General features: G+C 42.8%; 1 protein-coding gene across 2 annotated transcripts; it reads right to left on the minus strand.

Annotated features, from left to right (window-relative positions):
• Positions 1–294: 294 nt before the first annotated feature.
• On the minus strand, positions 295–24,351 carry PRMT5 (protein arginine methyltransferase 5). 2 transcript variants are annotated; one of them, XM_042476149.1, is made up of 17 exons: positions 24,179–24,351; positions 19,150–19,268; positions 18,393–18,478; positions 17,730–17,864; positions 16,580–16,695; positions 16,137–16,186; positions 15,833–15,996; positions 12,273–12,434; positions 11,936–12,013; positions 9,614–9,672; positions 8,351–8,473; positions 5,418–5,593; positions 4,907–5,016; positions 2,811–2,904; positions 2,412–2,528; positions 2,236–2,300; positions 295–686 (listed from the first exon to the last, which is right to left on the minus strand). In XM_042476149.1, exons 1-17 carry the CDS (start codon positions 24,325–24,327, stop codon positions 534–536), a joined length of 1,956 nt encoding a protein of 651 aa, XP_042332083.1. In that variant the 5' UTR covers positions 24,328–24,351; the 3' UTR covers positions 295–533. The 2 variants fall into 2 exon arrangements, with proteins under 2 accessions (XP_042332083.1, XP_042332084.1); XM_042476150.1 differs by lacking the exon at positions 24,179–24,351 and adding an exon at positions 24,001–24,019.
• Positions 24,352–24,749: the final 398 nt, after the last annotated feature.

Genomic DNA, 24,749 nt, shown 5'->3' on the forward strand with positions numbered 1-24,749 from the left:
GAGCACAAAATATTCAAGCTGTGAAGTGGAGGACCTGGATGGCTCAGAAAACATTAAGCAGGAACAGTTCAGGTGGCTTGGGCCAGTGCCTCAGGGAATCTCACCCGCAAGCATCTCGCTTGCCCCAGGACATGAAACTTAGATGTATCTCTCACTGCTAAGACATAAATCTCCCAACAGAGCGTTCCATTATTCCTTAAGTGACCTAAAACAGTGAACTCCAGAAAACACTGCATTCCTTTCCATGCACATCTGCAACCAAATCCTTACTTCTTCATCAACAGCAGGTCCAAATACACATTTCAATGAATTTATTGAAATTTCACAGACCAGAAAAACATGATCAATGTAGGAGGAGGAATCCAAGCAAAGGACCTTCCTCTGACCTACACCCAACAAAAGTTGGGAGAGCTTTTGCCTCTGTGTAGAAAAAAGCAAGTCTTTCATGCTACTCTGGAGTGGAAGAGGCTCCCCTGCATCTCAGTGCTGGAGCAACGGGAATCCCATTAAAAGGAAACAGACTGGACTCCTGCTCAGAGCCCAATGGTGTAGGAGCGTCCTGTGGAGTTGTGGATGACCGAAGACATGGGGGAGACGACAGCCCACTCATACCACACTTTCTTGGAGGTGCTGCAACGCCAGAAGGCCACCTGGATGTGTTCACCTGCCTGGATATTCATGGGTTGCTGTGGGAAGAAGATTGTTATTAGTGGAGAGACTATTCACTGGCCAAGAATACACCATCCCGACACACCTGATGAGCCACAAGCTTATTTTCTATTAATAGCAGAAACCCTAGTAAGAGTGTTCCCAGAAGGATGGGGTCCCACTCCCCCTGAAGACACAGGTTTGCAGTTTGGGGGTACTCTTGGACTCAGCTTTGACCCTGGAGGCCCAGCAATGCTTTCACACATTTAAAACTTGTACGCCAGCTGTGCCCGTTCCTTGAGAAGCCAGATTTGGCCACGGTGGTGCATGCCTTGGTTAGATCCCGTTTGGACGACTGTAAGGGGCTCTACATAGGACTGCCTTTGAAAAGTGTTTGGAAAATGCAGCTGGTTCAAAGAGCCACTGCCAGGCTGCTAACGGGGCAGATGACAGAGACCATACAAGGCCCCTGTTGAAACAGCTTCATTGGCTGCCAGTCTGTTTCCAGGCACAATTCCAGGCCCTGGTTATTACCTACAAAGCCCTCCATGGCTCAGGTCCACACTATTTGGCAGCCCGTTTCTCCTGGCGTGAACCAGCCTGGACTCGGATCCTCCACAGAAGCCCTTCTCTCTGTCCCAACATCATCACAAACTCGGTTGGTGGGGACGCGAGGGAGGGCCTTCTCAGTGGCTGCCCTTCCTAGACTCTGGGACTCCCTGATCTCCCAGGGAAGAGATCAGGACGGCTCCCTCCTTGATGGCCTTCCGGCGGCAGGTGAAGACCTACCTGTTCACACAGGCCTTGAAGGAATTGCTATAAGGACAGACTGGGATGTTGGACCAGTTTAAAAATTCTTTTTAATGTACTTAAAAAAATGTTTTAAATAAAATAAAAATAAATAAATAAAAATAGCTGCATCCCAGAGACATCTTAGCAACAGCAATAGCAATTACATTTCTTAACTCAGCACTGTCTAAGCAGTTTACAATCTGGAAGCCAACTGTCCCCAACAATCTGGGTACTCATTTTACCGACCTATGAAAGGATGGAAGGCTGAGTCAACCTGAGAGCCCTGGGATCGAACTAAGCAGACCTTTCCTTGCCCTTAACATTTTATAAATTAAAAAAAATTAAAAAGACAATTATAATTATACAATTGTTATTTTGTTCTGCTTTTTCTGCCCCAGCCTGCCTTGTTTTTATCACCCATGTAAAAACTAGTTTATAAGAAGAACCCAAACATTCCAAACAACTGACTCAGTAGAAACGGAGGCGGGGGAAGCACAATAAAAAGGCGAAAACAAAAGACAGATATGCAGAAGGCATAGCAGGAGGAATGGAAGGGAAAGACATGGCAACAGTTGGGATGAGGGGAACAAACATAGCTGCCATTGACTTAGAAGAGAATATCATGAACCTGGAATACTCTTCCTAACCCTCTGAAGGCAGGGGAATACAAAGGCACACTGCAGTTGCTTTCGTTTGCTGGGTGAGGTTTGCTGGGTGAAAAATCCTTACTTCCCAGAATATAACTACCAACGCAAAACAGAGTGTACAGCAAGAAGGATTTAAGAAAGCCCTCACCTTGATGGGGAAAAAAATAGGGAACCACGAAAACATGCCTGGTGAGTGAGTCTCAGGCCGAATACCTAGAAGAGGAAAAGGAAGAAAACATGAAAGGCCCATTTTGCACCATCAGAACTATTTCCTCTGCTCTTCTTCCTCAACCTGAAAGCTTCATTTCTTCCCATTCAACTTACTGAGAGTGATGTCACCATATAATGTGGTCTCAAAGTAGCCAGCAAAACCATGAAGCACTGTGTTCACATCGACTTGGAACTCTAGCGTCTGGTAGCGGTTGTTGTCTTTAACAGGACCTGGATGAGGGAAAAGGTATGAAAGGGAGTGATCAGCCAATACATGATCCTCTAAGGATGGCAAGGAGACATATCAATGGGGGGGGGGGGGCCCTTCCTCTTTGGAGGACTGGAGGATGTTCCTACTATCTGTAAGGTGTGTAAACACAGGTTTTGTGGTGAAGGCAGTGGCTTTCAAAGGAGCAGCTGGAAGTCTCTGCCCTACCCAAAGATGTAGTTATTCCAAATCCTACCCTCATAGCATTGTACATGTGGTTGGCTCCACCACAGTGCTTTTCCTACCTGGGCTGGGGTGTCTAAAGGTGAAGCAGGCTTTCGGAGGTGCTAACTGGTGGAAGTTGTGAAGCCGAACAACGTAAGGCATTTCGAACTGAGCCTGGAGAAGACAATGACAGGAACAAAAGAAAACATAATAAAGACATAATTTTAAAATCCACTTTTCTCACTTAGGGAAAAACCTCTAATGACAAAGAACATCAGATTAAAGGTTTACAATTATTTTCTTCCCTTAAGATTCCACTACTGTGGGAAAATATAGCACAAGAATACCTGCTTATAGAATAATTTAAAAGAAGCCTATCTTTTTTTCAACCACTGATTCACAGACTGGAACTGGTGAATTTGGAGCAGTGTGATTCAATTCGCTGATCTATTGTTATGGTCTGTTTCACTCCACACTCAAGGTCTTCATTCTGACTCCTTTACAAATGCATTAATGCCAAGGTTTTCGTACAAGCTATTGATCTGCAAGTACTCCCAAGCTGGGTACCGTGTGGAATTTGGATGAAGAACAGCCCATTCTAATCATCTTTCATTTTGCTTGTTGAAAAACACGCTTCATAGATCTTAGAGCTGCACATCTAGGCTTCAAATAGTCTTGACAGCATATAAGCAATGCCTGGTGAAGCATCAGAATTGTAATCAGTGAGAGGAAAGGGCAAGTTGGGCCAAGGACCAGCAATTGGCATGCACAGATCTTTCCGAAAGAGGATCAGTTTTGCAATGTATACTGTAATTACATTTTTCTCCATTGATGAGTTTGCTTTAGTTTTCAACAACACCATGTACACTGATGGTGCTATAACACATAAGTGATAACAGCAACATATTTACTTGGTTTGCATGATTCTTATCAGTCTTTGCCAACCCGATGGCCTACAGATGTTTTGGACTGCATAGCCACTGCAGTCCAATGCATGTATGACAGGTATCTAGCTCAAAAAGCCAATTTATAGATAGAGATGATAAAAACCAGGGTAACAAAGTACAGACTAAACACTCAGCTGAAATTTTAAGTTTAAAATTTAAATCAAAGTTTAAGTTAAAATTTTTGCAATGCAAGAAATTCGGGGATTGAAGGTAAAGTACAAATTGTCTCAAAATAATTTGCCAATCAAAAGTAAAAAAATAAAATAAAAATGACAGAATCTACTCTTTTTAACATGTTAATAAGCAACCTTATGAGTCATAAGTAGTTTTAAAGTGAATTCAGTAGACAGAAAATCTGTCAGATAAATCCATCCCAGCATTTCAACTTCACTGTCCTCGGCAGTTATCTAAAAGCAAACAGTCACAATCTGACTGTGTGCTGCGTAGTTCTATGAATAAGGGCAGGACTAAGAAAAAACTTTAAAACTGCATACAGTAGCTCTTCTGCTTATTAGAACCTAAAGGTCTGTCTGAGTGAATTTATGACAAGAATCCATTATTTTGGAGGAAACTTATACAGAGTTGAGACATTTAAAATCTGAGTTAAAACCAATATTTGTTTTTGTAAAAAATTAACAATGAGTCGGTGTGGTGTAGTGGTTTGAGCACTGGACAATGACTATGGAGATCAGGGTTTGAATTGCCGCTCAGCCATGGAAACCCACCTTGGGCAAGTCCCACTTTCTCAGCCTCAGAGGAAGGCAAAGCCAAAAAACCCCTCTGAATAAATCTTGCCAAGAAAACCCTGTGACGCATTCATCTTAGGGCTGCCATAAATCAAAAACAACCTGAGAAAGAAAAACAGCAACAAAAACAGACAGAACACTTTTGGTGGATTAGAATTTTCTTTGTACAAATGTTTGCAGCAGTAACTGGATTAGTGTTTCAAATGTTGCTTTCCCTGAATTTAAATGCTGGATCTCCCAGCCTTGCAAACCAAGTTTTATATATATCTGAAAACGCACTATTTTAAGGATTTTAAAAACTGTGATGTGCATCATTTTTATTCAGTATTTGTAACTGGGAATAGTTTCCTTTTCCATCTGTTATTTTTAGGGATCATATGGGATCCTGCTTTTCCTGAGCAAACAACCGTGATTTCTCTTTAGCCTTGCTCCACAGAGTTGTGGAGATGTCATGCAATAAACAGTGTGCAGTGGAAACCTCACCTCAGGATCACGGTCTTTCTCCCGACAGGCACGAACTTCGTTGTAGAGCTTTGAGGATGAGATTGGGCCCAGGAAGGAGGTATATCCACAGGGAATGCTGACACCCCCCTCTGTGTAAGGGGAAAAGGGACCAGGCAGTTAGAATTGTATGAGCTCAGCTTTTGAGTCCAGGACTTTGTAGCTCCATTTGTAAGAAATTTATATATTTGAAAAAGAAAATTCTATTTGTAATCATTGTCTAAATAAGCAGTACCTGCAGTATTCCAAAGATCATTTTATGCCACTCCAAATTAGTCATGCACATTTTAGGTTTCTAGTGTAACAACATGCATTTCAATCTATAAAGGATACTATTAAAGGTATCATATTTTTTGTATTTTTTTTCAAATATCTGTTTTTCCAAAAAACACTAGTTCCTCCCCGCCATCGGTTCAGAAGTCCCAGAAATTACACATCTCTACTCTGTCCCGTGTATGGGCTCCCTCTGCTGTGTGCCTTGCTCTGCCCTCACCTTTGAGACAGTGCTCTGCCCCATCCAGACATTCGGGGGAGAGCTCATTGTCGGCAAATGACCCTAACAGTTCTGACACCATGAGGTCGGCCTTCTCCGGAGCCTCCCATTCCCTCATGTCACAGGAAACCACTGTCACCTGGGAACCCCACTCCTCATACTGCCAGCTCTCCAGCCTGCAGGGAAACAGAGGGAGACAGCAGTTAAGATCCAGGAGCCAATCTCTCCATCTTGAGCAAGGCTTTTCCCTCCAAAGGTTTTAATGCACTTTTAAAAATTTTTTTAGATTAAACCTAAACACAACCACAAGCAGATTTTATACTTATATCCAAAACATGCATATACAAATAATAACAAAACAAACTTAGCTAAATTACTAAACAAAAACAAACAGACACTACTGACTCTCCCTTCCTGATGGATATATACCACTATTATTATACTTCCTTATATAATATATGTCTTTACAATATACAAACTGTTTATTTTAGAAAACCTAGAGCTGATTTATATCCCCAAGTCCCAATCTTTCTTAAAATTGTTCATAGATTTTTCTTAGATCAACATTGTCAATTTGTCAATTTCAGCAAGTTCAACGTCTTCATCTATCAGTCTTCCTGTGTTGGGTTTTAACACACTGTAATGTGTGGAGCAGTTTATGCCCTCATTTCAATCTAGCAAAAAACATTACTGAGACATAAGGACAAAGGCAATGACAACCAAGGATGCAACTATTTCTATACTTTTCCTTCTCTTTCTCTTTGCAGATACCTCCCATCCAATCCCTAGTGTCTGCATTTCCTGAGAGACAGGCCAGGTGGGAATGGGTAACATGACTGTTTGAAGGACCCCTGTTCCTTTTAAAAAAGAGGCATCCAACTCTCTACCAGCTGTTTCATCCCAAAAAAACCTTGGGAAAAGCAGCTGGGAACTGAAGGACCATCTACACAGGAGTGAAAAGATGCATTGCTGGGCATCAGTTCCCAAAAGCAGTCAGGGACATTTCAGGTGCCTACCCATCCTCACTGCTGCCTCTTTGGCTCCAAAACAAGGAAGACTTGTAAAAAATATGCATGTTTATGTCCAGCTTAAACTAATGTGAAATACAAGGGGAAAGAGAATGGACAAGAACCTAGTGGAATCCCAAAGCCTACCTTTTGCGTCTCCTGCTTTGCTACTAAAGGATATTTATACTTCCCAAGTTTAAGAAAAATGGCAGGAATGGCATATTCACACGTTAAAAATATCTAACCTAATCAGAAAAACATCAGAGATTCCTCTGCCTTCTCCCATTTTGTTTCTTCCTTGGGGGGTGTTTTCTCTGAGGTGGCAAGATGCAATGACCCGCAGTGATGCCATCCCATACTTTCTGGTTATCAGCTGGTAACCATGGAGATCACGCAGTTACTTCAAAGGTGTGAACTTTTATCCTTAGGATTCAATAGTTGGCTCTCCTGGGGCTGTCGCCTAGCAGCAGCCATTCTGTCAGGCTGCAAGAGCTGGAGAAATGGCACCGCTTTAACTGCCCTAGCTCAAGGTTATGGTGTTCTGGGAGTTGGAGTTTGTTGTGGGGACCAGAGCGGAGCTCTGCTCCGCTCTGGGCCCCACAACAAACTCCAACTCCCAGAACGCCATAGCCTTGAGCTAGGGCAGTTAAAGTGGTGCCAAACCACGTTATTTCTCCAGTGTGGATGCAGCCCCTGTGAATTGTTTCTAGCCCAGCTGATCAAGATAACCATAACTGAAACCTGAACGTGCTTTTTTCTTCCTCGCCCCTGCTCTTCCTTTCCTCCTTATGTGTCACATCTTGAAAATCTAATTGTAAGCCTGAGAGTAGGGGCTATCTTGCTACTGATGCCCGGAAGCTACTATGAGAAACTTTCCCCCTCTTTGGAGTAAATCAAGCTTCTCCAGTCCAGTACCCTCCTGATATGCTGGACTACGATTCTCAGCTTTCCAGATGATGGAGACTGTAGGCCAGCATAAATGGTGGGTGCTAAATTGAGGCAAACTGGGTTAAAGACAGGTAAAAATGCTATAAATACAGGGATACCTCAGTTAACAGAACAGATGTGTTCCTTATTTAACAGAATATTTTATACAGAGGCAGAAATAACATGGAATGAATAAAGAGGTTAAAAGTAGTTCAATATGTTTCAGTAAACTTGTTATTCAAAAATGTACAATATGCGCATGTGAATAGTGACAACTAGGTCAGGTAAGCCTTGCATAAGTAAGGAAGACAATTTTGAAGATTCTAGACCATTTGAAAGCTTCTTCCAAAATGAATGCAGGGATGGCTTCTTTTTTCACCAGCCCCCCTCTTCTTATGATTACCATTTTGGAGGCTATGTTTTTTTATATGCTGGTGGTAGCTAGCGAAAAAAGACACCTGCTCTCCTCTTTTCTCTCTTGCTGCTCAAGTAAGGAATTCAGTAAGGAATTCTGCAGGCTGTTGCTGTTTGCCTTGCCTCTTGCCAGCAGCTACATCAGGATCAGTTGAAAGAGAACCCCATTCTTTCCCAACTTAAGCTTTATTGCATTGTTCACTGCAGACCCTCTTCTGCAACCCTCCTTTTTCATCCTTGCCATGTAGCTGCTGCTAAAAATACTTCCAACTAGGCAGATGAGGAGGAGGGGAAAGGAAGGGCTGGGGTGAGAATAAAAACACTTTGTAAAGAGGACCTTCTTTGGCTGAGGTTTTGTTAACTGGGGTATGCCTGTGAATAAATATGTTTCCATTTGGCACAAGTCCTAGACATTTCCTCACCTATGCCATTTTCAGCTACCTTTGCTCACAGAGACAAAGGCTTTGAGTGGATTTCCAACCATCTTGTCACAAAGGAGTACCCACAGAATGTTCCTTTCATTTCTTTCCTACTTAGAAAGCTATGCATGAGAGAAAAGAACTATGAGGGCCAGAAATTACTCACGTCACTACAGCATTGGGGTTTTTCTCTACGGCGTAAATCTTGATGTGCCGGTTGGCCTGTCGGGCAGCTCGCAGAGAAGCATTCACAAGGGGGCCCCGGCCTGCCCCCAGAACCATCACAACCCTGAAGACCAAGGGAGTGAGGGGAAAACAAGGAGAGAAAGGAAGAAGACACTGAAGGGGATAAAATCAACAGGGTGTTTTTGAAAGCTTGTTTTCAAGCTGAGCTGGAACCTGCTGAGAGCAACACTGCTAAAATTCACAACCCAGCTGGAGAGTTATAGCTGTGTACCAGAAAATACATCAGCACTTGCCATAAACTAAGCTCATCTACATACTGCAAACAAAAAGTACTGATAATGGGCTGCCTCACCATATGCAGATGGGCCCCAGTTTATTGCAAATGCTGATGTGCTTAATGTGCATCATAAAGGAAGGTGATTACTTACTTCAAATCTGTAACCATTCCTCCTAGGCTGTACTTAACCACTGGCTAGAGTTATTTCATTTTAGCAATCACACACTATTATGTACAGTAATTTGTTTTACTTTTAAATGCATGTGCCTTTTAATATATGAAAATAACTAGAACAAATAATGAAGGTGTAAGGAATGTGCGTTGCCATGTTAAGAGGAGTCTGTAGTCTTACATACCTTTTCAGTCTTACTTAAAGGTTTACTTAAAGAAAAGTCCCACTGTATTCAAGAGAGCTAATTTCAATTAAAGTGTGTAGAGGAGGAAGAATCCACATCTTCTCAATGAGAGGAGATGGAAGACTACAGACTCCTCTTAACATGACAACGTGCATTCCCTGCACCTTCATTATTTGTTCTAGTTATTTTCATATATTAAAAGGCACATGCATTTAAAAGTAAAACAAATTACATAATTAAAAACAGGAAAATTGGAATACTTTTATCGATAAAAGTGTTTTGCTGGATGGGCTCAACAGCAGTTCAGCATCAAATGACTTGCAGTTCCTGGAAAAAGACAGTGTAAAACAGTCTGGGAAATTAGTATTCTACATTTTCCTGAGTAAATATGAATGATAGAGAGTGTCCATTTTATTAGTTAAGAGGCAACTAAACAGCAGTCATTTAGTTCTCATTAGGGTTACATTACAAGCTGCAGAAGCATGAAGTACCATACTAATTTGGCAAGCAAAAAAGCAGATGCCAAAAGATGTTTCTGAAATCTTGTAATCCATTTCCCAGGATCCTTTGCAAAGCAGCCAGTCTGGGTTACAAGGCAGTATGTACTCACTGGACATTGGTTTCTTTTTCTTCCTCAGGCACACGGTCTAGCAGGCACTTGTATATAGCCTGAAGGGGAAAAAAAAGCAGGTTGGAGTATGTTCGCAGAATGTGGCTTTTCCGAGCCATCTACATGTTTTAATAATCCCTGCAAAGAAATCCAAAAGGACTGCCTTGTTAGGCTTTGTGTTCCAAAGGAGTTCTGGGAAATGTCTCATTCCCTGTGAGAGTGAGCAGCACATGGGCTGCTGTGATACCTGGGTTAAAACGGAATTGCATTTTCCCAGATTAAAGGTATAAATGGGAATGGGAAACATGGAGTCTTTAGTTGTCTTCTGGACTGCTGCCACACTGCAGAATTACTGCACTTTGACACTGCTTTAACTGTCATAGCTCTCCATCCTATAGAATCCTGGTATTTGTAGTTTGTTGTGGCAACAGAGTTCTCTGACAAGAGAAGACTAAATCTCTCACAAAACTACAATTTCCAGAATTCCAGAGTACTGACCCATGGCAGTTAAAGCAGTGCCAAACTGTGGTAATTCTGCAGTGCAGAAGCAGCCTTGGTCTCTCTTTCTTCTCTGAAGCTTATTTTCTATTTGCACAGTTCTGTCTTCATGGACTCTATCTTGTGAGAGATTCATGCTTTGATATGTAATAGGATAGGCGTTTAGCTACATGTTGCTATTTTCCTCTGACACTCTGCTCTCAAACTGTTCTCTGTGTCTTTGTATATAATAATCCTACTGCCTTGGAAGCAATGCATGTGCTGGTTATTCTAATAAGCCTTAAAACTAAATCTAATACTTTCCTGGCATCTTGGCTCACTGCTACTTGAAGCTTGACTGGACTGGGGGGGGGGGCGCATAAGGATTTGGGTTGTTTCCTTGTTCCTTTGCACCCTGGTCATCTCATAAGATCTGGGTGTCCCCTGACTCAGAGCAAATTGGATAAGAAAAAGACAGTAGTAGTGCAACTCCGTTTCAGGTTCGTGACTGAGTTTGAAAACCAGCCTTGCTAGGACTGGAGAATTGGGAGCAGTGGTGACTGGCTTGGGTAGCTACAGTGAGCTGGCATCTGCCACAGTCAGATGGGATTTGGAATCCTTGTCAGTATGTTGGCCAAATGGTAACAGCTGAAAGAGTTAATTTGTACCAGCAACTTTCTTTTGATACTCTTTGTATCAGTTTGCAGTTTGAGCCTGGGAAAAGGTATGGAACCTTGGAGGAGAGGTGAATTTTCTCTATTATTAACCAGCTTGCACAGTTCTCATAGCTATTGAGGGAAGATGGGTCACATTTGCACACTTCGATTTTCTTTGCTTGTGCATGATATAATCCCAGGAAGCCCATTTTTCTACTAGCCTTGACCTGGACGGGGTGCAACCCAGTTCAAGGAACCCAAACAGCCAGCTATGGGGAATTTGATTACCAGCTTTTTTTTGGGGGGAGGGATATAGGTAGAATCAGTTGTTTAGGCCCATATTTCTGCCATTGGTTGTAAGGGGATGCTGGACCCCATCAGCAAAAGGGCTGGAATGCTTCTCTGCTGGGTACCATCTGCTGCAGCATTTACCACCAAGAAAGCTTATGCTATAGTAACATGGCAGCCTTTGGCACTGAATGAACTCCTGGGGAGACCTGGAACTACATCCATTTTTGGAATGGAACAACAGCCTCTTTAAATTTCCCCCTTTTCTATTCCTGGGTAATGCAGATTGGGTCTCTTTTATCTGGAGTTACAAAATCAAAAATACTAAGTAAAAACATAAATCTTTTTTTAATTGGTGGCTAAGATAGTGACACCTTTGCTTTCTGATAGTTCAATGTATGCAAACTTTGTTTCATGCACAAGATTATTAAAAATATTGTACAAAACTACCTTCAGTCTATATGTATAAGATATATATGAAACACAGATAAATTTCCCGTTTAGACTCAGGTCTCATCTCCAATATATTTCATTATGTATGTATATGCAAATAAAACTATACCAAAATCCAAAACACTTCTGGTCACAGCATTTTGGATAAGGGAGATTCAGCCTGTATTTTCAATTTCCTTCAAATATCCATCGAATTAAAAAAGTATCAGCCCCATCTCTCTAGTATCTCCTTCTCCACACACACGCACACGCACTCCTTGCTTTCCCCCTTGTATCCTCTCTACTCATGCTTACTTGGCCTATGCTTTTTTCATCATGCACCCACAACCCTTACTTGGCCTATGCCCCTCTCCTCATACACCCACAACTGATGCTTCCTGCCCCTCTCTCAGAGACCCTAGATTCGCCACAGCAAGCCTGATCTGCCCTTTTGCCAATACACACTCACCTGTTGGTACTGGGAGTATTTAATGGGATCCTTCTCAAATACTTCATAAGTCTGGGACTCCAAGTTGTCCATCAAGGGCTACAAAGTGAAAACATCAAGAAGGATATGTGGCAAAGAAAGGGCTGGAGGTAGGAAGGCCTGAGGGAAAAATATTGTGAGGAATTTGCATAACACACTGCAATGTTAGAATCCACTTTGCCTGATCTCATGCTCAAAATTGATTGAATATTATTCCCATTTCACAGATGGGAAAGAAAGGCTGAACGAAGTGAGTTGGCCAAGTTCTGCATGTTCATAACATGCCTCAAACCCAAACCTCAACAGAAAGTAGACTTACCTGCAAAGGTGACTGGAGGTAGTCTTCATAGCCCTTTGCAAAGAGCTCATAAGCAGAAGGAGGTGGGCGATTCTGGCTGAGATATTCTAGGTACTGTAGGTAGGAGCAGAACTCCTTCTCTGGGTGATGATGGGCACCTGTGATGATGAACTGTACCTCAAGCTGGGAAGTGGCAGAAGAAAAGAGATCAACCCAAGCTAAGATTCTCCCCTGTGACCCACTACCAATAGTATTATTATTATTTTTACTTTCATGACACCATGTTATTGTGTGCCTTTAAGTCATTTCTAACCTATGGTGATCCCAAGGTAAATCTATCACAGGGCTTTCTTGGCGAGATTTGTTCATAGGGGTTTGATCCTGCCCTCCCCTCTGGGGATGGAGAGAGTGACTTGTCCAAGGCCACCCAGTGGTTTCCATGGCCAAGCAGGGATTCAAATCCTGGCTTCCACACTTGTAGTTCAACATTCAAACCACTACACCACAAGGGCAATCCCCTGCTTCCATTGTGCTGAACAAAGAACCAGTCCGACAGGTCCTGCCCAAGGGGCTTACAAGCTAAAAGCAGACACATGGAAACAACTAAAAATGGAGAGGAAAACAGAGGCAGGAATAAACAAGCAAAGACTACAAGATTAGCTGAATTACACGTACTTTAACATAATTACACCTTACAATACTGTACTAGGGCAAATCTCTCTGATGTATTTCATGGTTCCTTGCCTCAACCTCACAGATCACAAGTTACTCGGGTGTTAAGTTGCCAGGCAGCTGTTCTATTCATGCTTCTTTTTTTGACAGACAGATATAACTCCCTCTTTTTAAGAGGATTTAATTTATTAAAATCACTTTGGGCCGTAGCCCAGACTTCTCCAGCACTGTTCTGCCTTTTAGGAAAAAATACATTTCTTTCCAGACATGGGTAATAACTTCCTAGAAGGGGAGATTCCTGCTCTCTATGATAGCCAGAGATGTTCCAGAAAAAGAGGGGAAGTATCCATGTACTTATTTATTTTAAACATTTCTGTCCAACTTCTAATATCCTTGGGGAGGGCCTTCATTCCATTCTCCCAGTGTCACGGGTGCATTTGGTGAGGATACAGGAACATTGTGCTGACCTTCATGGGAGGCTTGGTTGGCTTCTTCTCTATTCTCTTTCCATCAACAGGAAACAGCCTTTTTATTTAGCCAGGCATTTTGCTCTTAACTTAGGCTGCATCCACACTCCAGATATAATCCAGTTTGACACTATTTTAACTGCCATGGCTCAATGCCATGGAATTCTGGGAACTGTAGTTTGTTGTGGCACCAGAGCTCTTGACAGAGAAGGCTAAGTATCTCACAACACTACAGTTCCCAGAATTCCATAACACTCAGCCATGGCAGTTAAAGTGGTGTCAAACTGATTATATCTGCAGTGAAGATGCAGCCTTAATGTGGCAAAAGGATATTTTAATGGATTATGTTATGCTTTTATTCTTTTACTACATTTCAATGTATTGTGAAGTTGTTTCAATGTAGTGTTTTTAACTATTTAATAGTTTTCAGATATATTTGGTTTCTTATTGTAAGCCACCTGGAGTCCCATATTGGGGGGAAAGTGGGATGATAAATAAAAAGAGAAATAATTAAATAAAAACAAGATATTCTGTCTCTGTAATTACTCCCCCTCTCAATGTGTCTTACAAACCACTGGGTAAAACATTATTAAAATACTGTACAAGTCAATGTTCTCATTTATAACGTATTTATATCCAGCCCTATATCATGAGATCATAGGACAGTGTAGCACTAAATTGTATATAAATAGACTGAAACAATTTAAAGCAACAGAAATCATTTAAATGGATTAAAATATATGAAACACATCAGTAAATTAAAATAGATTAAAGAAGTTAAAACAACATAGAACCATGCACATAAGGATTTCCAAATGAATGAATGAGACCACAAAGACTTTAGTAAACAGACATTTTTACTCAGCACCCAAATGAGGCCAGTGTTAGTTCCTATATCCCAGGGAAGGGCATCACTGAAGAAGTCATGCCACTGGTCCTCATCAGTACAATCATCCTCAATGATAGATATGACCACAAGCTTCAGGCAAGAGCAACTGAGTATAGGTTGTCCTTCAGACGGGCTCTTCCTGAACTATTCAGGCCAGGGGTGGTACTTTATGTGGCCCTTCAAGGACATTTTTATGGCCCTCAACACCACTAGAATCCTCAGATCAAGCCCTTTCTGGCTGTGTTATTGTTGCATGGTTCCAGGGGCAACAATTTACCTTTTCAATAGACTGCAAGCACAATAGGTTGTGCTGCCAATCCCATTTTTGAGAACTAGAAATGGACATTTGGCTACTTCAGTTTTTTATTTCATTTTTGGTAGTCCATGTGGCCCTCAGAGGGTCGCAAGGCATAAAATTAGCCCCAAACATTCCACGGTTGTCTACCCTGATTTAAGCCTTTAATGGTTGTATTGAATCAAACAGGCCACCAACGTAACTAGTACGGAATGGATATAAGATGTATAAATAAAGTGGGCTCTTCCCATCTGTGGGCTTGCCATCTGCGAACTGGAGCATCTGTGGATAAGCCCACCCTGTTTTCCTCATTGACAGTGCATGCACACAGCTGCACCGATATGATGATGCGCATGTTGCACCACTGTTGAAAAGAATGGGACTTGAGGTCCCACAGAATTTGCCATCCATGGGGGCGGGGCATCTGGAACAGAACCACCACAGATACAAAGGGCTTGTACCTAGTCCCTAACCATAGATGCCCCATAATGTCTCCATAGAAAGCACAGAATCAAGAAGCATTCCCAAATGGCATATCTTAAGGGAGCATGCAACCTTTATTTGGCACTAACTGTAAACCATCATCCAGATAAGCAAATATCCTAATTCATTTTTGTGCGACAACAACTGTCACACAAAGAATTATGGCACAATCCCTATATCTGCAGGAATGATCATGTTAGTACAAAACCACAGATAGTACCAAACTCTGTTGAAATGAATTATTATTATAGTTTATTTATACAGAGCTGCAGATTCACACAGCTGAAGTGAATGATTTCCAGTGGAAGCATATCACAGAATTGTGCTGGAGGAACTAGAATTCTCTCTAGGAATCTCTAAGTCCTCCAGCACAACTCTATGGTCACCTTCCAGCAGAAGTATATCATAAAATCACGCTGGATGACTTAGAAAATGTCACGAGAGAATATATTATCTCAGATGCAGGTTATCAGTCCTGCCGATGTGGTGGGTCTTACTGTCGTTCCAAATTAAAGACCATGAAAAGCAGAGGCCCATTTATACTACACAATTATATTGTTACATTTCACTTTAACTGTCATGGTAACATCCTATGGAATCCTGGAATATTTAAAAATCTGAGCCAGAGTGCTAGTGCCTCACCAAACTGCAAGCCCCAAGTTTCCATAGGATCGAACCATGGCAGTTAAAGTGAAATAATACTGTGACTGGGCTCCTCGTAGACAAGATGGCTCAAGAGACAAGGCTCAAGGTGCAAGGCAAGGAAGAGGCTGACCTTAAGGAGGCGAAAGATCAGGCGCTGATGCATTTTGGAAAGAACAGGGAAACCTTTCTTATTGGTCAAGAAGATGTTGGTGGGTAGTATGGCAGCTTTGATGGGCTCTCCCAGCCAACGGTCAATGACGTGATTGGATGGTAGGTCAGGGCCCACTTCTAGGGCTGACAAAAAAGGACAAAAGAAAAAAGAGTTGTCAAAAGGAAAGGAGAGGGGCCAGTCTACCCACAACAAGGCTGTTATGGAAGTGTGAGTCCCCCGGCCCTGACCTTGGTGTTCTCAGTTTTGGCCTAGCAGCACTCACCTACAGCAACACGCTTGTTGTAGTCACACAGTGTCCGGAAGTTATGCCACCTATGAAAATAAGAAGCTAATTTGGACACATTGGAAGACAGGAAATACTGGACACAAGGGGCCCATACAGACAGGCCAAAATAAAGCTGCTTCGGGTCACTTTGGAGGTATGCTGTTTAAATTATGCATGCATCCTAAGAGGCTGGAAACGTCGCCAAAGCCACGCTCCAGTCTTAAGGAGGCTGCACACATTGGCCAACCCTAATTTACTAAATGCCATTTCTTTTGTCAGTGTTTTAAGCTTGGAGCTGGACGAGGCAGAGGTACATTTATGGACTCAACAAATGCTGTCTGCTCATTGCAACTACCCAGACAACCTGAAGAGCCTGACTCTACTACCCAATGGTTCCTATGATCTAAAAGTCTGCCCAGGTCCCAGCTGCCATCACTCACCACTGCCAGGTCTTCTCCTCGCCTGCACACTCTTCTTCCACCCCCTGTATGGCCTCATTTTCAATCACATCATCCCGCAAATCTTCCGGGGCCAGCAATGGCACTCGCATCCAGAACTGTGGAAGAGGAAGCAGAGAAAAGGAACACAGAGGGTAAGGCAAAGGATGAACTTTTAGTATGCATCTGAAGCTGGACCCTGCACTGGACTGAAAATTAACCTGTGTATATTTTTGAAGGATTTCTTTTGCATCTCCTGGCACAACCTCAATAGCAAAGAATTAGAACCAGGAAGGGATTCTGCTCAGTTGACGATTCTAGGGTTTGATCCCATTGTCGATGAGAAATTAATAATAATAATAATAATAATACATTTTATTTATATACCGCTATTCCGCAATGATCATAGCGGTGTACAGTAAAAATTGAATACAATACAAATACAAGGTGAAAATTAAAGGAGGGAGAAGTCTCGTCCTTCAGGCAGTCCCTGATGTTGCTGGCTCTGCCTGATCACTCCCTCTGAGGCCAAGATGACAGTTGAGGAGGGAGGGGCCTCTTCCTTCAGGCTGTCCCTGATGTTGCTGGCTCTGCCTGATCACTCCCTCTGAGGCCGAGATGACAGTTGAGGAGGGAGGGGCCTCTTCCTTCAGGCTGTCCCTGATGTTGCTGGGTCTGCCTGGTCGCTCCCTCTGAGGCCAAATTAAGGGCTGACCACAGAAAGAAAGGGTCCTGGACATGATGGAACACCCAATAAAATTTAATTCAGGTGACTCTGCCTGGTGGGCTCTAGATAGGTTGGACTACAATACCCATAATCCTATAACAAGCTAACTTAAGTGAAGGAATTCTGAATTTGTATTAAGCTTTGTATGGATTTTGGAATATTCTTCTCTTAATCAATTTGCCTAATAAACCAAGCAGGAAAGACTGCAGAGTTTTGTTAATGTTACAAGACCTACAGTATCTTGTACAAAATTGCAGAACCCATTACTCTGTAACCTCATGCTCACATCTACTTGATGAACCTATCTGTACATTCATGGTTTGGGAACAATTCCATGGAATATGGTGTCTATTCAGAGCAAGAGGTTTTGTGCATATTCTGTGATGCTCAACATGGGTGGGGTTGGAAACATTTTGTCAGACATACCATTGATGTATGATGCCCAGTGTTGATGTGGTTACACAGAACACGTGCCAGGTTAGGGTTGTCTGCCTGTGTCAGGGGGAGGAGGAATGCTGGGAGCCCCAAGTATGCCCCAAAATTCAGTTCCTCCAACATGGCCTGCAAAAAACAGAGAAATACAGGTATTGATATATAAATGCACAAATAATAAAGCCCAACTTTTATTTCATCTGAGACATTTTTGAAAATTTCAACTGAACATGATAGCCAGATTGGATCCAGACTCATCCATACCCCAAGGAAATTCACCAATAGCAATTGGATCTCAGTTAGTCGGGACAAACTTCAGTCCCGTTGTTTAGTTAGAGTACTGCTAAGTCTGGATCTGTCTAAACAAAGCAGGACAAAGTTTAGAAAGGATGAAGATGTTACAGCTTCTATATTTTTACACCACTAAGGATAACAGGATACAGACTAAGAAGATTATAAACAGGGTGGCAAGTATTTTTTTTGCCTTCATTGGCACTTTCCTCTTTGTAAATGCACCCAGCTGGTCACTACCAAAGCAATGTCCACAGGTCAAATACAACAAGGACACAATTTCCTCCTCTCAAAAGCAACATAACCAAATATGTACATCATGCAAGATCAAGATTTTACAACCCTTCACTTGCCAAGTTCACTTACCGCCTCTGAATTCCTGCGAACATTCTCCACATTGGAATCAGCTCGGATCCATGGGGACAGTTTGCCTACAATCAGTGTGTTCCAGTCTATTGAGGGAAAGATGTTGATGGGATTAGAAAAAGCAAAACTTCATTTGGGGCAAAGCAGTTACAGCCCAGAGCTAGGCTGAGAATATGGCATGCCCTTTCAATCAAAACAGTAGTCATTTTTTTAAAAATGAACCATTTATGTTTTGGACAAGAAAATAAGAATGTATGCAAAAAGATTCTAAAGGTGTATCTACACTGTAGTAATAATACAGTTTTGACATCACTTTAAGTGTTGTAGCTCCATCCTATGGAATCATGGGTTTTATAGCTTTACAAGGTCTGTGGCTTTCTCTGGCAGAGTTCTGGTGCCTCATAAAATTACAAATCCCAGGACTCTGTAGGATGTAGCCATAGCAGTTAGAGAAGGGTCAAATGGCATTATTTCTGCAGTTTATTTCTGGCACCCTGGGTTACACCCACACAACTGAGAAATTCCATTCTCCACAGATATTGATCCAGATCCAGAGCTCAATACTCTTTGTAATGGGGAGAATTTGTTTGGCTAGCATTCCCTTGCCAGGATTAAGCAGGAGTGTCTTATTTTATTTTCCGTGTATTCCTTCTTTCCAAGCCTCTGAGAATGAAAGAGAAAACAGCACAGTGCTTTTTACAAGTAAATTAATCCATAAATTCTTGTTCTGGGATCAGTAAAAGCAGTGGGTTCTCACCTCTCCCTGAGAGAAGCAAGTCAGAACGGGTTTGTGGACCTGGCCTTTTTTTAGCTGGCTCCTGGAAAAACTCCCTCTTATACCGGGGATGGAAAATGGGCATGCAGAGGAAATCAAACCTGTTAAAAAGATATAAGAGAAAATAGGAAGAAAAAGGATGGATTAAGATCCTCCTGTGACAATATTAAAAGCGAATACTGCATACTCTCTAACGTTTCAGAGATGAAAACCAGGACAGATGTGGCCAAGCAACTGAGGAAGAACACACAAGCCAGGAGAGGCTGAAGCAGTTTACTTCTGCCTGAGCTGACTGGGAAGAGCAAGGTTGTGCCCCCCTCCTACCCTCCCTGGTAAGTTAATTCAGTGCACTTTGAATTAAGTTTGCAGCACCTGAAGTAAGCCAAGGTCAAAGTAAGAAAGTGGGAGGAGAAAAGAGAAGCCAGGACAATTTAAAAGCAGGTGAAGAGATGGGATGACAGAGGATTGATCATGACAGTCCCTACCAAATCAGGACAGTGCGAGGATATGTCATTGAGTCCCAACAATATCCTGAGTTGTGTTTGTTTGGCATACACAAAAGGGGTTTCTCTGTAATTCCGCGTGGATTCTGTAAAGGAAGCCTACCTCACCTACTTTGTGATGGCCTTCTTCTCTATTCAAGGCCATTTATTTTCAATATATATTTGAATTATTGGGTTGTGAAACCCCCAATACATCAGATTATGTTTTTCACTGGTTGTCTCTCCTCTCTTTTGTCACTAAATACTTTGCGTGCTATTATTTAATAGGCTGATTAAATGGTAATCCACCTTGACCACTTCTAATAGTGGAAAGATGAGATAAAAATACTTTGAATCAATAAAATAATATGCTGCTGGTAGGGTTTTTTTATGTTTAACTACTCATCAGTTAATTAAACAATCAATCAAATAAAATAAAAATAGAATTTATCAGTACAGATTATGCAGATGTCCCTTTATTCCCCAAGCCCCCATTCAATGATCTTCATGGGGATAATAATCAAGATGATCTCTGCTGAATTCTTAAGGATTTCTACAGAGAAAAATTTTTTTGTAAATGGTTACTAGCTTAAGCAAGAATTACCTCCAGAGATCTATGGAAATTTTCACCTGCTGGTAAAGTTAATTTCTGCTTTTCTCCCCCCCCCCCCCCAAAAAAACAAACTGTCATTATACAATAACACTTCATGCACCTGATACAGACCAAGAAAGCACATGCCGTAATAAATCTGCTTTTAACGCACCAAAACTCTTGATAGTTTTCACTGTACCAGACTAATACAACTACTCTTCTGAAAACTCTTACCATACATTTCTGGTCTAACTCCATTATGAATCCCAACTACCATAAAACCATTAGTGAATTGTGATTTGTATAGATTCCCGTTCCTACCCCTAGTAATGATGTTTCTAAACTTTTTATATTGTGATGTTTTACCTGTATTTTATTGTTTCCTGTCTTGTAAGCCGCCTTGATCATGCAATTGGAAAGGCGGGATATAAATAAAAATTATTATTATTATTATTATTATTATTATTAGATTAATGGGAAATGGGGAAGTCAACAATTTTGTAAATTCCATTTATCAAACTGATCTACTCTACATGAGGCTAACAACTGGATTTAGTGAGCAGTTTAGTAACTCTGGGTGCCTACTTTGGAAGGCTGACCTAGCGATGGGCCTCTTCTACAACCCAGAAGGGATTTTGCAGTAGTTCTCTCAAAGGCTGCATTTGCACTGCAGAAATATGCAGTTCGACACCACTTTAAATGCCATGGCTCAAAGCTATGGGATTTGGAGGTTTTATAGTTTTTTGAGATATTTAGCCTTCTCTGTCAAAGAGCTCTGCTGTCACAACAGAACTCCACAGCACTGAGCCATGGCAGTTAAAGCGGTGTCATACTGCACTATTCTGCATTGCAGATGCATTCAAAGTTGTTCTCAGATGAATGGGAGCTTCTCAGAACTGGTCCCTATCCCTTTAGAATTTCAGTACCAGCCAAGCTCTCATTCATCTTTGAACAGCTACAAGAGGAGCAGTAATAAAATCAGGGGGGAAAAGTTCTCTGCCCTTGTAGAAACATGCACCAGCCAGCCATGCCTACTTGGTGTTTTCTATGAGGTATGTGACTACAAACAGGAGCAGAAATAGTTATTCCTGTTGGTGGAGCAGAGGTTCGGCAACATTGCCATCTTATAACATTGTCTCTCCAAGGAACCTAAAACACGTTTTCTTTAAAAGCAAAGGGGTGCCATGGGAAAAGGGCCAATTTGATTCTGAGACCACTAATCTTGTCCTAGAATGAGAGGAAAAGGCAAGCACATGTAACAGAAAAGGTCTATCACATCGACATGCATAATTGTGTTTGGCAGACTAGTCAAGTATTCCATTTTCAAAATCCCATTGCAGATTGGAGGACTCTTCTGGTTATCATCACTCCGACAAACCTCAAAACACAAGGTAGCTACTTCCATCATTAATGTTTTTGAAAATACATAGAAAGGTTACACAGTCTCAACCCAGTTTGCTCTTGCTGGCACCAAGATTCATAAACTAAGACTCTTGAGGCACTTCCCCAGAGGCAGCCATGCATCTCTTGCTGGAGAGAGAGAAGCAGGAAGGTGTCAGTGAACTCACAGTCGGCTTGCAGGTCTCTTCACAGTAATCTGAACAGCCACTTTTGGGAACAGATGCAGGAATGTATTGGCCTTTACTCTGATCTAGCAAGGCTGGATCAGCCCACATCTTAGCTGATCCTTTTTTTGTTGTAGTGTGTCATCAAGTCATTTCTGACTTACAATGATCCTAAGGTGAACCTATCAAGGGGTTTTCTTGGTAACATTTATTTAGAAGACGTTTGCCATTGCCTTCCCTTGAGGATCCTTCCTACCCTGGTGCCATTGCTGTTCATGCTCCTTTGTGAGAGAGTAGTAACAGGAGAAATCAAGCAGAGCTGTCAGCATAGGGCCCAAACAGACAGGTCAAAATAAAGCTGCTTCAGGTCACTTTGGAGGTATGCTGTTTAAATGACACACGCATCTTAAGAGGCTAAAAGCTGCACCAAAGCCGCGCTCCAGTCTTAAAGACTAGAGTGTGGCTTTGGCATGGCATCTGGCCTCTTAGGACACAAGCATCATCTAAACAGCATACCTCCAAACTGACCCAAAGCAACTTTTGGGCCCATAGTTTGCAGGAAAGTTCTTCCACAAAATAAGGCACATTTCTCCATCAGTATATCAGCCGTTATATTCAGTATGTCAGCCAATGTATTCCCCACCTCCAGATGTGGGAGCTGGACAGTGAAGAAAGTGGATAGGAAGAAAACCAATCCATTGGAGATGTGGTGCTGGAGAAGAGTCCTGAGGATACTGTGGACAGCCAAAAACACAAATAAATGGATCCTTGAACACATCAACCTCAAAATTTCCCTGGAAGCAAAGATGATAAAACTGGGGCTGTTGTATTTTGGTCAAAGTATTCTCTGGGTTTTTTGAGCTATGTGGCCACATTCTGGAAGAATTTGCCTGCATCTGTGGCTGGCATCTTCAGAGGGTGGTGCCATGGAAATGTGTGGGGTATGTATACCTCCGGAGCCCTTGTTTGGGAGGAAGGGGTTTACACTGCCCTCTGAAGACGACAGCCACAGATGCAGGCAAAACGTTGGGAACGTGGCTATACAGCCAAAAAAACCCCACAGAAAACTATGGATGCTGGCCGTGAAAACCTTCCTTTGACTTCATGTCGTACTTTGGTCACATAATGGGAAGGTGTAGATTTCTGGAAAAGACAATAATGCTAGCAAAAGTGGAGGAAAGTAGAAAGAGAGGAAGGCCGCATGCTAGATAGATGGATTCTATTAAGATGCTCACAGGTTTGAATGTGCAGGACCTAAGCAAAGCAGAGGCGGACAGAGAGTCTTAGAGATGCCTCATCCATGGGGTCACCATGGGTCAGGATCAACCTGAGGGCACTTGACCACAAACAACGAGGGCATCTGAACTGGTCATTCTGAGTGGGAAAACAGTCGGCACATCAGTGAAATATCGTAGAATAGAGGTGGGGATTATTCAGCCTTCCAAACAGCAACACAACCAACGTCAGAGGAAGGAACTGGCAAAACCACTCTGAGGATTCCTTGCCTAAGAAAACCCTGTGAAATTTGTGCGGTCGCTGCCTTCAGATGACAAGCAAATTGGGTGGCATCTACACTGAAGAGTTAATGCAGTTTGACACCACTTGAACTGACGCAGCTCAAAGAATCCCAGAGTTGGAAGAGACCCCAAGAAGGGCCCTGATCCAGTGCAGACCCCTTCTGCCATGCAGGAACTCTCCATCAAAGCACCCCATTGACAGATGGCCATCCAGCCTCTGCCTCCCAGGAAGGAGCGTGTTCCACTGTTGCCAGGAAGCTCCTCCTAATGTTGAGCTGGAATCTCTTTTCCTGGAGCTTGCATCCATTGCTCCATTGGGTCCTGTTCTCTGGAGCAGCAGAAAACAAGCTTGCTCCCTCCTCAATATGACATCCCTTCAAGTATTTAAACAGGGCTATCATATCACCTCTTAACCTCCTCTTCTCCAGACTAAATATCCCCAGCTCCCTAAGTCGTTCCTCATAGGGCTTCATGGTTTCCAGGCCATTCACCATTTTAGTCGCCCTCCTTTGGACTTGCCCCAGTTAAAGGGGTGTCAAACCGCATTATTTCTGCAGTGCAGATGCACCAAACACACATCCCTACTGAGCTTTCCTTGTGGAGTCTATCCAGCCTTTTGAGTCCTTAAGAGGCAGAGCGACGTTTTCCCAGCAGCCCAGTCCTACTACTGCCCTCACCTGAGGTCAAAGTTCAGGGGTTATAACCTCCCCTGAGGGTCAGAGGTCACCGCGAGACTCACTGAAATTTGGGAAAGGGCCTAAAATGCGCGAAAGGGGCCTAAATAAAGGCGACTCGAACCCTCCTGAGGCAGAGGTCGGGGTCATAGGTCACGGGGGACCACGTGGTTTCCCTCACCCCTGTCGCGCCACCGCTCCGAGAGTGCCGGCCACTTCCGGGACACAACTCAGGTCCCTGCCGCAAGAGACGCGAGCGGCCGCCGCTCCGGGTCCGGGTCCGACCGCTGAGGCCGCCGCTGCTGCTGCTGCCGCCATCGCCGCCGCCATGTCCCGCCACACAGAGGAGCCAGAGCCGGGGTGTCCACGCCCAATTTGTCTTTTCGACCAATCAGCGTCCGCGTTTCAAACTCCGCAGCCAATCATAGGTCGCCTTTCATAGCCTGCCACACAGAGGAGCCAGAGCCGGGGTTCCCACGCCCACTTCTTCGCTTGGACCAATCATCGTCCGCGTTTTAAACCCTGCAGCCAATCATAGGGCGCCTTTCATCGCGGGGTGGAGGGGGTGGTGCTAGCGTCGTCCTAGACCAACCAATCAAAATCCAAGCCGGAGGCGGTGACAGTAGCAACGTGAGGCAAAAACTCCATTTCCCATCCTGCATTTGGTCTGTCACATATTTGTACTACAAGGACCGGCATGCATTGCTTTCTCAAAGCGATTTAAGAAAGGAAGAACTCAGTTTCCCAGCATA

The sequence above is a fragment of the Sceloporus undulatus genome, chromosome 6, assembly GCF_019175285.1.
Source record: "Sceloporus undulatus isolate JIND9_A2432 ecotype Alabama chromosome 6, SceUnd_v1.1, whole genome shotgun sequence".
Classification (NCBI taxonomy): domain Eukaryota; kingdom Metazoa; phylum Chordata; class Lepidosauria; order Squamata; family Phrynosomatidae; genus Sceloporus; species Sceloporus undulatus.